We start from the raw sequence: 12959 nt of genomic DNA, 5'->3' as shown, positions 1-12959 counted from the left end.
ACACAGCTGATTAATGCACCTTTAAATTCATCTGATATATTTTAGCCAATGGATGCCAAGAGCTTGTAAACTATGGGAACAGTTCTAGATTTAAAATGCTAGAAAAAAAAAAGGTTTTCTGAGGGAGGAAATGAACGTAGGATGTTTGTTTGACTTTTAAATCAGACGCAGGTTTGTATCAAGCTGTAAATGTTAGTTTTTGTAGTAAAGTCTGTTATTTTAAAGGGACTGATTCACTCTTAGAGTCGGCCTCTAGTGGACGAATGAGGAACTGCATGTTTTTGGCATTAGCAAGATGGGGCTTTTTATGTCTGCAGAGGACATTTAAAAGACTAGACAATTGGTTTTGCAAGTCACCTATGAGGAAGAAAATACACTTGGGATGTTTGTTAAGACTTTAAGATCAGACTCAGATTTGTACCACGCTGGAAACACATTGATATCAGTTTCAAAATTGGACATTTTAACATGGAGGTCTAAAGGGATTGACTCACTTTTGGAGCCAGACTCTAGTGGTCATGTGAGGAACTGCATTTTAAATTGTTGAGATTTAAAACTCAGATTTAATCTGGATTATATTTCTGCAGAGAGGGATGATGGCAAGCAGTGCTGTGTCAAGATAGAATAGACTTATTGCCATTAGCAGAGGTACAGGCAGACTTCAAGAAGTGTGTTTCTATCCTTTCAGAACATCACCACTCTGCTCTCATAGTATAATTAGGTTGATATTTATTACTGACATCCTACTGGGTGTTTGTGACCTTAAGTGCTGTTTTCCGTTGAGAAAGGCTTATAAAGGCATTATCGTAGGAATCAATTGACTGTCCTCTGAAATGTCACAATGAGATGCTCTTCTTCCTCGATAATGACATCATATGAGATCATAATTAGTATTTTTGACTTGTTTTTGACATTTATAGACAAAACCAATTACTAGCTGAGAAAAATAATCCACCGAAGCACTGCCTACTTGATGTCAGGGGCTCTGAGAGACCGATACATGCAGCTATCATTGATCACAAAGAGGACTTCAGACTTACTGCACTGCAGCAACTGTTGTAGTTCTTCTTAAGATGATGTTTGTCTTATAAACCGCAGTCAGAAATATTAATTCTTGTTCTGACCTGACTTCCAAAACCCATTTAGGTACAACTGGAAGCGTCACTGGATAGAGATGTATCTGTAACACGGCTCCAGATGGTAATTGGAGGGTTGTGCTGCTGCAGCCTCTCCAACAAACACTGTTAGTCAATCAGATGAGTAAACAGTAACTCTCTCCATACTCCGCTCTGAGTGACTGCGCTGAAGCGACAAGAGGCTCTTTGTCAGACTGATGTTCATCTCTGCAAAGGGACTTTTCACAGCTGGCGGGCCACAGTGAAAGGACACATTCAGACTGCAGATGTCCTGCATATCTAAGTACTAACACAGACCACATCCAAAAAAAACAGCAACAAATGTCAAATACAATGTTTTATTTATTATATGCATTCCTCAACAGAGGCTTTAAAAACCACTTGGTGACAACAAACCATACCGGTGAATGAATAATCTCATGTCCTCCTGTACGTTTTGAACCAGCGAGGGTCGCACATTCAGACATTTAAGATGCTCTCTTTTGCCCAGATTATTTTTAAGCTCAACAACTGCATCGTAAACGAACCAGAAGTTCTTCTAAACTTGGGTGGGGTGGGGTGACTGCTGGGTCAGAGATGGGCTTGCAAAAAAACGAAAGCGGAACAAATACCGAACACATTATCGTTCACCTTGGTCTTCGCCGTTTCTTCAAACCCTTTTTTTTTTTTTTTTTTTTTTTTATAGATTATACATGAACACATAAATACAAGCGCCAACGGCTGGTTGGTCTGTGAGTTACAAAAATGCTGTGCAAATGCTTTGTACAAAATAAAAACGTCGGTCACACAACCGGTCACACGGTCCTCAGTTCGAGCACGTTTTGAGTACAGTACTCGTGGTTTTCGTAGAGCAACACATTCCACTGTACCTGTCGACATGGACGCGGTAAGGCCAAAACCAATCCTTAAGACAATATGATTAACTACTAGGGGGAATAAAACAGTCAACAATAATGTATACAAAGTCTGCACTATAGGTTATACACGTACTCTGCGTCGTACCTCGATGATCTTCACAGCCGGTCTTGATCTTTCCAACTCGTCTTTCATCTCTCTTCCTCCGCGGTGCGCCTCTCTAGATAAGTCTTTGGTCTCTTCTCCTTCTGTCGCGCAGCTCATTGTTATGTTTCAGTCGTGGAGTATACAACAGTTTTACATGAAGGGCGAAAATCTAAATCATAGCATGCAAAACTAAAAAATACACCAAAAACATGAGGGGGAAAAACACAAACGAATGCTTTATGGGAAAGATAGAAATAAAATAATAATAAATGTGATCACTTTGGCTCAGTCAACAACCATGATAGCACCACATTTTAAAGGGTGTGAAACTCTTCAGCTCAGATGATTTGTAGTTTTTTTTAGGAATAACGGTGAACATGTATGTTTCAAATGAATTCATTGGTTAGCTTTACAAACAACAAATGTGGCAGCTGTGTGTGTGGAGAAAACAAAACAACCGCCATCACTTTTCTTTACCCACGGCCCAAGTGCCACACCACAAACGCATTCGAGAGAAGCTTATTTGTTCGGTTCATCTCTGCGACGCTCAATGCTCGAGCTAACAAGCTAGTCAGAGAAGTCACAGCTGATGTTAAAGTGTTGTATTTCATTTGTACTTTTGTTTTATTTGGTCTCAGGACTGTAAAAAACAAAAGTAATTGAACGGGAAGAAGGGGCATAAGATCTCAGCTGGGTCCATTAGTGATTAATCAGCCAATCATCTGAAAACGTTCAGTTTTTTAAGTATTAGAAAGTAGTGAAAATGCCACACAACGGCTCAGAAACTCAAACGTACTGTTAATTTGAATGTGTGATGCTGAAAAGCTTGAAATCTTAACGACTGAAATGTTGGGAGTCAGAAATATCTTCTGTTATTCAATCATCAAACTAGATGCTAGATGCAAATCATTTCTCTTTAGTGCTTCTTTTTTATGCTCCATCTGAGGAGCAACATTAACTGGTACCTCCGAGTCCACAAAATATACGTCCATATAAGTCCAATAACATAAAAGGATCCAGCGGCAAAGCTTCACCACTCACATGTTGGAGTGGCCCAGGTTTTGTAGCTTAGTGTTATAGAAATATTTAGAGTTTTACTACCTTGAGTAGTTTCCAGTTTAGGCTTTTTAATTCCCTTTTATGCAGAGTGTGTTAGAAGCAGAAGAAGGTGTCGGGGCCGCTGTGCAGTTTTTATACTTTGTACGTTTGTCAGTTTCAGCATCGAGCGTCCGATCCCTGCGCCTCCCCTCCTTAAAGCGCAGATCTGCTCTTCCTTTCGCACCAAGTGCAAATAAAAACGTCCGTACTTAAAAAGTTAATTGACTGAGAAATAAAAAAAAAAAAACAACCTGAACACACAGAACATGGAGTGAAATGGAAAAAGCCGTACTAGAAGTAGTTTCAGTTAGATTTGTTCTTCTCTTCCTCGTCGTTCTCCTCCGGGGGCGTTTCCTGAGGCGGCTGCAGGGTCGAGTCTTCGCTCTGATTGGCGTCTTCTGTGGCTTGCGGCTCCGGCGTGGCCGAGGGCCCCTCTGTCTGCGGCGCTGCCGCTTGTGTACAGTTGATTGGTGCGAGGACTATGGCAGGCTGCAGGGGACAGAAAATACAGTCTGTATGAAATGGCTGAGATGAGGCTGAGAAGTATATTTGATGATAAACGGACACAGAAGAGCTGAATAGAAGACGAAAAGAACCGAAAATATACAGTCATTCCTCTGTCTTTAACAATTAAACCCCGATTAAAGGAGCTTTATGTCGTGATATTGTTGCCAGAGGTATTCCTGTATGTAGCAATAGAAAAGTCCCTAATATACATAATGAAAATGGCAACGTATCCAAAGAAAGCAAGGCAAACAGGACATGCTGTTCAAAGAAATAACATAATCTACGTCTCCGTCAGCACCAACAGTGAGGCTGTAGTTACCCATCACTAGTCTATCAGTCAGAAATAAAGTCTACGCTCCAGCAGGGAAAAGACAACAAAAGCAGCTTTAAGTGAGATGTTTTAATGGTAGAGTGTAAAGCCCAGATAGAATACCTGCAGTGACATTCACAGACAGCTGAGGCCTCAGCAGCAGACTAGAGCACACCCACAGTAAAATAAAGGAGAAGCGATGAAGTGAAGGGGGGACAGTAAAACAGAAAGAGGCAGTTGGAATGGATGTAATTATTTAAAGGGGTTACTCAACTTGTAATTCTACTATTAAAAACTAGATATTTTTTCTCTCTTTTTTTTTGTTTTTTTTAAAAGTCTTTTTGTTCGTCCGCAGTAGGCAGTCATATCAAACTGGTATTCACCACAAATCCACTTCCAGTCCAGAACTGGGGCAACTCCCTGCGCCACAGCGCTACAGTGAGGCTGGTGAGCAGAGTGCAAGGCACCAGGTAGAGCAAGGCCGGCTGGCCCATCTGCATCACGGCCAGGGCCACGAAGGTGATGAGCAGGCCGACGCCGTAGGCTGACGGGGGGGAGAGAGACAAGGGGAGACAGAGCAGTCAGAGTCAAGTTTTACCTCTAAGGCTTCCATTTGGACTGGATTTATTATTCTACAAGGGGTAGGGATATATATAACATTACAGATGAGATACAGACAGTACTTTAAACTCTAGATGGATCAATGTCTTTGATTTCTAAGGCCTCTTTCTTGCTAGTAGCCTTCAGATTGGTCTGCTGACCACCAATCAGAGGGTTCCTACTCGTTGGTACTTCCTATTTTACTGATGCTAGGAATTTGATGTATTTTTTCTTCTTGTTAAGGGAGGAAGTCAGAAATGACGCCCTAATGTTGAAGAGATAGTTTGGTTTCTTTGTAGTTGTGTTATATGATATACAAAGATCAAGCATAACATTATATCCTAATATTGTGTAGGTCTCCCTTGTGCCTCCAAAACAGTTGTAAGTCATCAGAGAATGGACATGGGTCTTCTGAGGGTGTCTTGTGGTGTCTGGCAACAGGATGTTGTTAGTGGGGGCCTTTGGGTCCTATGGGTTGAGGAGAGGGGCCTCTGTGGATCATCCCACAGATACTTGATCAGTTTGGGATCTAGTGAATTTAGAGGCCAGGTCAACACCTTGCGCTGTTCTTCATGTTTTTTTGAGTTGTTCCTAAACCTGTTTTTGTGTGTGTCTGTGTCAGGCTGCATCCTGCTGGGGATGACTGCTGTCGTCAAGGAGTGTCATTGCTATGGAGTGGGGGTGCCTGGTCTGTTCTGGTCTAGGTGGGTGCTACATGTCTACGTAACATCCACATGAATGAATGCCAGGTCCAAACGTTTTCCAGCAGAATACTGAATTGTCACAAGATGGTCAATGTTATTTACTTCTCCTGTCAGTGGTTTTAATGTTGTGGCTGATCGGTGTATAAGCATATGCGAGAAGACTGGCTAGTCGTACAGAAAGTTCACGTCTGTTAGAGTCCAGACCACATTCAAAGTTACATTACAGAGGATCACAGTGAAGATTTTATTCCCCTCGTCCACCTGTAACATTGATCCCATCGTGATATGAGAGCAACATTTCACCAGTAACAACCCTCTCATGTACGTACCGATTGTACAGGCCACAAAGTAGATCCTGGGGGATTGTGTTAAAATGTCAAATCTGTGACAGTACACCACCAGCAGACCTGATGATGAGGGGGAGGAAAGCAAAGAGGCGTTCAGATCAATCTACAAAGACAGCTACTGTACTCAGATCTATGTAAAGGAGTTTTTGAGTGGTGTGATTAATCCGTTACTTACCTGGTACTAAGATATCTCCAAAGCCCAGGAGGGAGAAGGGACGGTCGCAAAGTGCCAGAGGAGAGGAGTTTAAACGTGGTACTTTAAGCACCATGGGTAGCTGCAGAAAACGATAAACGTCATTTGGAGTTGGACGAAGTATCAGACGGAGGGAAGTGTGAAAATTTTAAAAACTCACCTTTTCATGTGTGGCGGAGTCAGAGGGACCAGCCGCTACCTCCACCATTATGCTTTCCCCACTCTGAGGAGAGTAACGAGTAAAATAAGCAACAGCAGACGACTAAATAACGCAACCGAGAATGTTCCTGGCGTACCTTTGTGAAGAGAGGCGTGATAAATACGAAGAAAACGTCGTAGACAAACAGGACCGTCAGTAGTAAAGTGCAAGCCTGCAGGAGACGCAAAAATCCATGAGTCGGTAAATCACAACCAAACACCGGGGTTCAGATGTGTCAGTGTGTCGACCAAACCTTAAACGTGGGCAGCCGGACTGTTTTGAGCATGTAGAGACAGAAGGCGATCCCCAGGGCGTCCTGCAACACCCACGCCCACCTGGAGGACACACGTAACGAGAGAGTGAGTCAGCCGGCAAGAACACAACCTGAACCTCCGACGTCTTATCGCACACAGAGAGGGCAGTGTCGACACTACACCACGCAACACATGGAGCCATCGACACCCTCGGTGGATTTGCTCCAGACCTAAACTCTTGGGTGTGGCAGCACACTCTGAAACAATCATCATTTTAATACTTGAGTGTAAAGAGACAGATCTCTGGTGTGTCATTTTGGGAACTTAACAACACTTTCACCCTTCACGTATGACTTTAATCTGTGTGTGTGTGTGCGTCTCTGCAAGATTTAATTTGACACTCACTGGTCTTCGTTGCGAAACACCACCCAGATGACGCTGACGCTGATGCAGAGGGCCGACAGCAGCAGCATGCGGATCTGGGGCCTCTTGTGCAGGTACGGGAGGTTGTTCTCTGGGATCCTGTCGCAAAAAAGTTGGTTCAACGTGACACAGTTTCCTCTCGTGGAAACATTTTTAAAGCAGCATCAACCCCCGATTAATTATTTGGCAATAAACAAGAAAACAGCCTGTTTAACTTCTCACGGAGCAAGGTGACATCTTCATTCGTTTGGACCGACAGATTTTATAAAGAAAAGTATCAGATGATGTAAACAGTCTCACCTGCACTTGCAGAAAGGAAGCCTCCTGACGAAAGGCCACAGACAGCTGTAGAGGCCGACGGAGGACGCCAAGCAGAAGATCCCGATGACCCAAAGGGCTAAACGGTGAGGAGAAAGCAGCAGGAGGACATTAACACATATTACTCCAGGGCGAATGCCACCAAAACAATGACAGACTAGTAAAATGTGTATATCCTGATCACAGGAAAACAAAGAAGCCTGCAAGATATGAAAGATGAAAGGACCAAAAAAAAATGCAACTGCAACAAGAGGACCTTGAGCTAAAATGACAAGTCACTTGAGGAAAATCGCTGTCGGTCATTTTCAGCACAGCCCGGATATGGAGTAAATGCCACAAAGTGATTTCAGACCGCAGCGCGAGAGGAAAAATTAAATGCTCTGAGAGGTTAGCAACCCCCGAGCACACGCAGCCATAAAAACCGGGCAGGCTGAACTGAAACCAGCGTTAATCTACTGGTGGTCGCGTAAACGTAAAAGCTCTAAAGCATCTCTCAGGTTTAGCGGTTGTATTTTTTTTGTGTGAACAGATGTGAGCGTGTTTTTTGTGTCGTACCCAGGTGGTCGTAGAAAAAGTAGAGTAGCACCAGCATGTTGCAGCACATGACCACGAACACACAGATCATGATGGGGGTGACGTCCACCGTCTCCTCGTCTTGCTTCTCCGCGCCGTCGTCCCGCTTGTGCTTCATGTAGCGCCTGCAGCAGGAGAAACGGAAGATTCAGAGAGGCCGAGTGACCCGAGGACGATTACGTAACTCTTAAACTGTCGGTATCTTTATGCACGGTTGTTTGATTGGCCTCTCCGGCCTTGAGTGTCACTTCCTTAACTGTAAACTTCTTTCCGACGTTTGGTAATCTGCCAAAGCGTCCCAGATGACCGTGCTCCCATCCACAGTCAATATTTACCGTCGTTCGGTTGGCCCGCCTGGCATTCACTTCCATCCCGAGTTCAAAACACACACACTTAATATTCCGAAATGTTTTTTTTTTTGCCTGTGGTCCCGTGCGTCACAGAGACCCCATCTGACTGTGCCCTCGGTCACCTTGGCAACTCCATCAGAAGGAAGGTCTCTGATTGGCCTGAGCCGGTGAGTCACTTGTGCGGCCTCAAGTAAAACATCGCTGCCCTTTAGTGGAGATGCAGCGGCACAATGAAGACTTCTTGGTTTGAAAAGACTCCGTGCGATCACGCACCCGTTCATGGCCAAGAAAACTGACTAATTGTTTCCAGCGATGACTCCCTTGATATATTAGGTTTGATTTAAATTTAGCAGTTAGGCCTACAAGCGGGGCACGCACAGGAAATGCTGTGTCTTGTTGTGATTAAATGTAGAAGAAAAGAGAAGCTTTTTTGTGAATGCAGCTGTCGTCCGTCTGAATGATACTTATTTTAAACACAGAAAGGTTGAGTATGCCAGTCTGGAAATATAAATGGGAGTTTACCCTTTGGTTTTGTACATACCGCAGCATAACCGAGAATTCAGTACCATGGGTTTAGCCACAGCGTCCACTCACTTCTTGCTGTCTCTGCTGCCGGCCCAGTAGCCTCCAATGGCCACCGTTCCCACGGCCATTAAGAAGATGATCACCATGTTGTAGTCCAACACTGGCTCGTTGGGTGCGTACATGGCGACCAGTCGTCCTTTACCAAACGTCTGTTAGGAAAGTTAGAAACGGGATTAGATACGGTTTGGGTTACTGAGGCTGAGTACACTGGAAAAAATGTTCAAAATGACCCTGTAAACTTCCATGATACAAACTTTCCTTCTGGAAATGATCTATTTTGTTATTTTTGCTTGTCCCCTACAAGATAAACGCTTGGAATTTATGTGTAAGACGGTAAAATCACCCTCACCTTGCTTATGTCCAGCATATCAGAGTAGCTGAGCAGGGCCACGGGGATGTCAATCTCCTCATACTGAGTCCCGTTTCCTGCTGGTGGTGTCTGTAAATAAATAAATAAATACATAAAATCACACATTTACCTTCTGTAATGGACCAAAATGAGTTTGACCCTGATACACAGCGATCGCCAGTCTTACCAGTCTGTCCTTGCTGACGATAAGCAGGCCCTTGGCCCCGTTAATCTGGGCCAGACGGACCTTTTCATAGAAAGTGCAGTTGCCCCTCATCACCATGGGGATGTAATTTGGGAAGCCTCCTTCTGGGACCTCAGAGGGCGAGCACAGGACCGATGTAGTCAAGTCATAGATCTGGAGGCGTGACTACGAGACAAAAAGGTTTGCAACATTAATTATTATTATTATTTACAGACAAAAGAAACGCTTCCTAATTCCGTGGAAATGAGTTGACTCATTGCGCCTCTAATGACCTTTAATTTATTTCCTCTTAAGAGAGTCATTACACTCTGATATCAGTCAAAAAGAACTGAATTAGAAAGCAAGTGGTGCTTAAAACGGGAGATCAAATTTCAGCATCCTATGTGAGGCTTTTAGGAAATAATTTTCTCAATCATTCACAATAACAGCTGAGGTCATTGTTCTGCGTAGACGCGACGATTGCAGTGTGCTAAGCTAACTCGGTTCCACCTCTCGTTGCTCCGCTGGCGACTTACCGCCTTGTTGAGGTCCTGAGGTAAACGTGCCCACTGCGAGTTGAAGAATATGCAGTAGTCCTTTCCTTTGCTCTTGCCCTTGTCACTGAAGTGGGCCATGCCGTATTCTCCCACCACCTGTCGACACAAAACCAGTCCACACATCAGTACGCCACGGGCTCCACCAACACGTCCAGCAGCGAGCACAAGCTGTTGCTGAAGTTATACTGTTAAAATGAAGAAAGTCTTGCGGACAGGTGAAAAAAAAAACAGAATAATGACCTGGTAACTTCATTATGTGAAAACAAAATCATTCAAATGTAACAATCCTTCACTAAATGTTAGCTTTATGAAGCTTATGGTATTAATTTTAGTGAGTGGGCTACATTAAATAATAGGGACACTAGTGTTTAATTCAATACACCTCATATTACATCCTCCAAAACGATACGTATAATTGAATTACCACCTTTCTGACATTGGTCCAACATGAACTGAACATTAAAACTGTCATGAACTGAGATTTTAGCACAGTTTGAGTTAATTTGTTTTCACTACTGTACTTTTAATTTTAATTCATCAATCATCAACGCCGTGGCCTGACGGATTTATTTTACTTTTGAGACAAATCTCCCAAGCTACAACCAGACTGTGAAGCTCCACAGAAAGAAAGGACGGATTGGCCTCCTGACCCACTTTCTACACACAAATCAAATACAAAAAAACATTTGATCACTAACATTATGAGCTATATATCTGGCTGAAGAAAATTAAATTAAAGACTTTTAAAGGCCTTTTAAGATTATCAGGAGAATCCCAGATAATGTGAGATTTGTGAGAGATCTGCTGCAGTGCGGTTGTATTTGACATAATAAAAGTGTCAGATGAGTGTATGCTTACTTATAAGTACGATGTGTACTATTAAAACATTGCTTAGGGTAATTAATATCCCAAAAACCTTTAAAAAAAATCTTTAAAATGTCAATTTCTGGCAACATGAAGACCAAAAAAGAACGATTACAAGTTAAATATTAGATGTAGTGTGACTCAGAGGGCGAAAGTACAGATGAATAATCAGCCGTGACATATTTTCCTATTCCAGTCTCACATTTCGGACGCGTTTCCATATATTTACGACACTAGCGCAGTGAGCGTGGTAAGCTATCATTACCGGATTCAATGTCTGCTAACGCGCATTAAATCTAGTAAGTCATAAGCTTTGCCTCAGCGATGCAGTGATTCAGCAGCAAAATCCATCTTCATTAATGTTACATCAAAAGGTGAGCGATGTTCCGATTTCCAGGTGCCAGGGTGATTTCCTCCGCAAGCTAACCGTCATAGCATCCAAGCTAATACTCTCCGCGAATACGGCTAAGGGGGAAAAAACGAGCTGTATCTGTCAGCGACGCGGTTCTATGTTAGGAAAACGCACGGATAAACAGTTTTTTAAGAAACAGACGCGGTCTCTCTCACCTTGTGGATGAGAAAAGCGGCCCAAATCAGTGTTTCAGGGACCCTCATGATGCTTAGCTTGTTGTTGTTTCCCCCATCAACCAACCAACCAACCAACCGTTCGGCTCGAGCCCCTCGACCTGAGCCCCCACCAGCTGTTCCAGTAGGCCACGCCTGCTTTTGGTACGGGAGCTTTCTGATTGGTTGTTATTGTCACGAGTGGAAAAACACCCTTGTTTGATTGGTTAAAGCGAAAGTCTGTCAAAAACAAAAAGTAAAATTGGTAATCTGTGGAAACTCAGTGTTAACAGTTAACAATGTTATATTTTATATACAGTCTATAACAGAAGCAGTTCACAGAAAAAGGTTTAAAAAGGTTTAATAGTGTATAAACTTGTTAATGTGACTTGTATGCGGTTTTCACCTGTCTGTGACAGATAACTCAATGTTATTAATGTTAATGGACACTACTGCACCTTACACCTTACCCTGTATATATAATTTATATTCTTCCTTCTCTATTTCTTGTACATTTGTTCATATGTTCATATGTTTGTTCATATGCTAATATGATCATTTGTACCAACAATTCAGTACCAACAATTCAGCAATAAATTAAATACATAGAAATCCAAATAAACCATAGGAATGCTAGCATGAATTTATTACTATGATTTATTTTATTTTATTTTTCATTTGTTACTTTCTTTCATATTTAGTTTCAGGCTTTACCTTTAATTTTAGATTTTAGTACAACAACTGCAACTATTTTCTCTGTTTTGTATTATAATTTAAACTGAATTAGTATTTTTCAACTATCTTGTACTTTGCAGCATTTGCCCTGTCACTGTAACATCTAAATTGCCCTCGCTTAAGCTTATCTTATCTTGTATTTTCCTTTTTTTTCTCTTTAATATAAAAATATAAAGTATGTTCAGGTTTAGTGTAAATGAAACTGATACCAAAACAAACTTCATCTTGTGTATTATGTCTTACCATAGCAAGTCGAAGACAATGCGTCTGTCTTCGCGTAGTCCCTGGTGGTCTAGTGGTTAGGATTCGGCGCTCTCACCGCCGCGGCCCGGGTTCGATTCCCGGTCAGGGAACTAACTTTTCGAAATGAATTGTTGTTACCTGTTCTTAAAATCCAATCTTATTCTTCCGTCATGTGGCCATGCTGTTAAACTGTGTTGAATTAAACACAAAAGTGTATATGTTATTTAGTCTGTCCTTCCAACTAAAATGGAATTAGCCAAGTTCAGTGCAACACAATATAATTCAACAATACAACCTTCAAACATCTCTCTCAGTTATTTTAAATCTTGAGCTTCTTGTTAAACATACTGCCTGTTGTCAGCAAAACCAGCAATGAAGTGGTTTCATATAAAACACAGTTTATTATTTTCTATTTATATGGGATCATAAGTTTGTTTGTAAATTATGACGCCACTTGGTAACACCATGTACCACGCAGAAGCTCTTTCACCTGGTTTTTGATGGTGTGAGTCAAGTTTTTAATCTCTGCTGCTGCTGCATGCTCCATCTTGTTATTCATTGACGTCTTGCAGCGGCTTGATTCACTCGGCATGATGTCATTCCATATGTCCTTCCTTCTGCCGGGTGTTTGGTATTTACCTGCAGCAAGACCAGCATCAACACCGGAAGTTCAACCGCTTCAGCCTTCACAATAAAGTTTGTTTGTTTGTTTGTTTGTTTTTTAAAGAAAAGTCAAACAGTTCTATTTCAGAGTCTAAAATCTTGGCTATTGACCAGACAAAGACTTGTTTTAAGAAATGGAAAGAATTGCAAAAAAAATAAATAAATAAAAATTCACCATATTTTTGTCTCTTTCTAATATGG

At 42.1% G+C, this 12959-nt stretch overlaps 1 protein-coding gene across 4 annotated transcripts; it reads right to left on the bottom strand.

Moving 5' to 3' along the window:
• Nucleotides 1-1460: 1460 nt before the first annotated feature.
• Nucleotides 1461-11207, bottom strand: sppl2 (signal peptide peptidase-like 2). 4 transcript variants are annotated; one of them, XM_084546674.1, is made up of 16 exons: nucleotides 11121-11207; nucleotides 9669-9785; nucleotides 9136-9318; nucleotides 8949-9038; nucleotides 8609-8748; nucleotides 7647-7789; nucleotides 7074-7170; nucleotides 6756-6872; nucleotides 6350-6431; nucleotides 6194-6268; nucleotides 6058-6120; nucleotides 5880-5979; nucleotides 5687-5764; nucleotides 4437-4597; nucleotides 4177-4217; nucleotides 3665-3725 (listed from the first exon to the last, which is right to left on the bottom strand). In XM_084546674.1, exons 1-16 carry the CDS (start codon nucleotides 11166-11168, stop codon nucleotides 3716-3718), a joined length of 1545 nt encoding a protein of 514 aa, XP_084402800.1. In that variant the 5' UTR covers nucleotides 11169-11207; the 3' UTR covers nucleotides 3665-3715. The 4 variants fall into 4 exon arrangements, 3 of the variants coding, with proteins under 3 accessions (XP_084402798.1, XP_084402800.1, XP_084402799.1); XM_084546672.1 differs by lacking the exon at nucleotides 4177-4217 and having other exon boundaries at nucleotides 1461-3725; XR_014699128.1 differs by lacking the exon at nucleotides 4177-4217 and having other exon boundaries at nucleotides 3595-3725; nucleotides 4328-4597.
• Nucleotides 11208-12959: the final 1752 nt, after the last annotated feature.

The sequence above is a fragment of the Chelon labrosus genome, assembly GCF_963514085.1.
Source record: "Chelon labrosus genome assembly, chromosome: 6".
Classification (NCBI taxonomy): Eukaryota; Metazoa; Chordata; class Actinopteri; order Mugiliformes; family Mugilidae; genus Chelon; species Chelon labrosus.
The sequence above is the reverse complement of the archived record's forward strand: the minus strand, read 5'-3'. Positions and strand labels throughout refer to the sequence as shown.

Bases quoted from the DNA above. Each gene is read 5' to 3' on its own strand.
- sppl2 (XM_084546672.1), bottom strand. From the start codon at position 11,168: ATGAGGGTCCCTGAAACACTGATTTGGGCCGCTTTTCTCATCCACAAG. The intron at 6,269-6,349 runs GTTTGGTCGACA...CGTCTCCTGCAG, and splicing joins TCCGGCTGCCCACGTTTAAG to GCTTGCACTTTACTACTGAC. The intron at 6,121-6,193 runs GTACGCCAGGAA...TACTCTCCTCAG, and splicing joins TCACGCCTCTCTTCACAAAG to AGTGGGGAAAGCATAATGGT.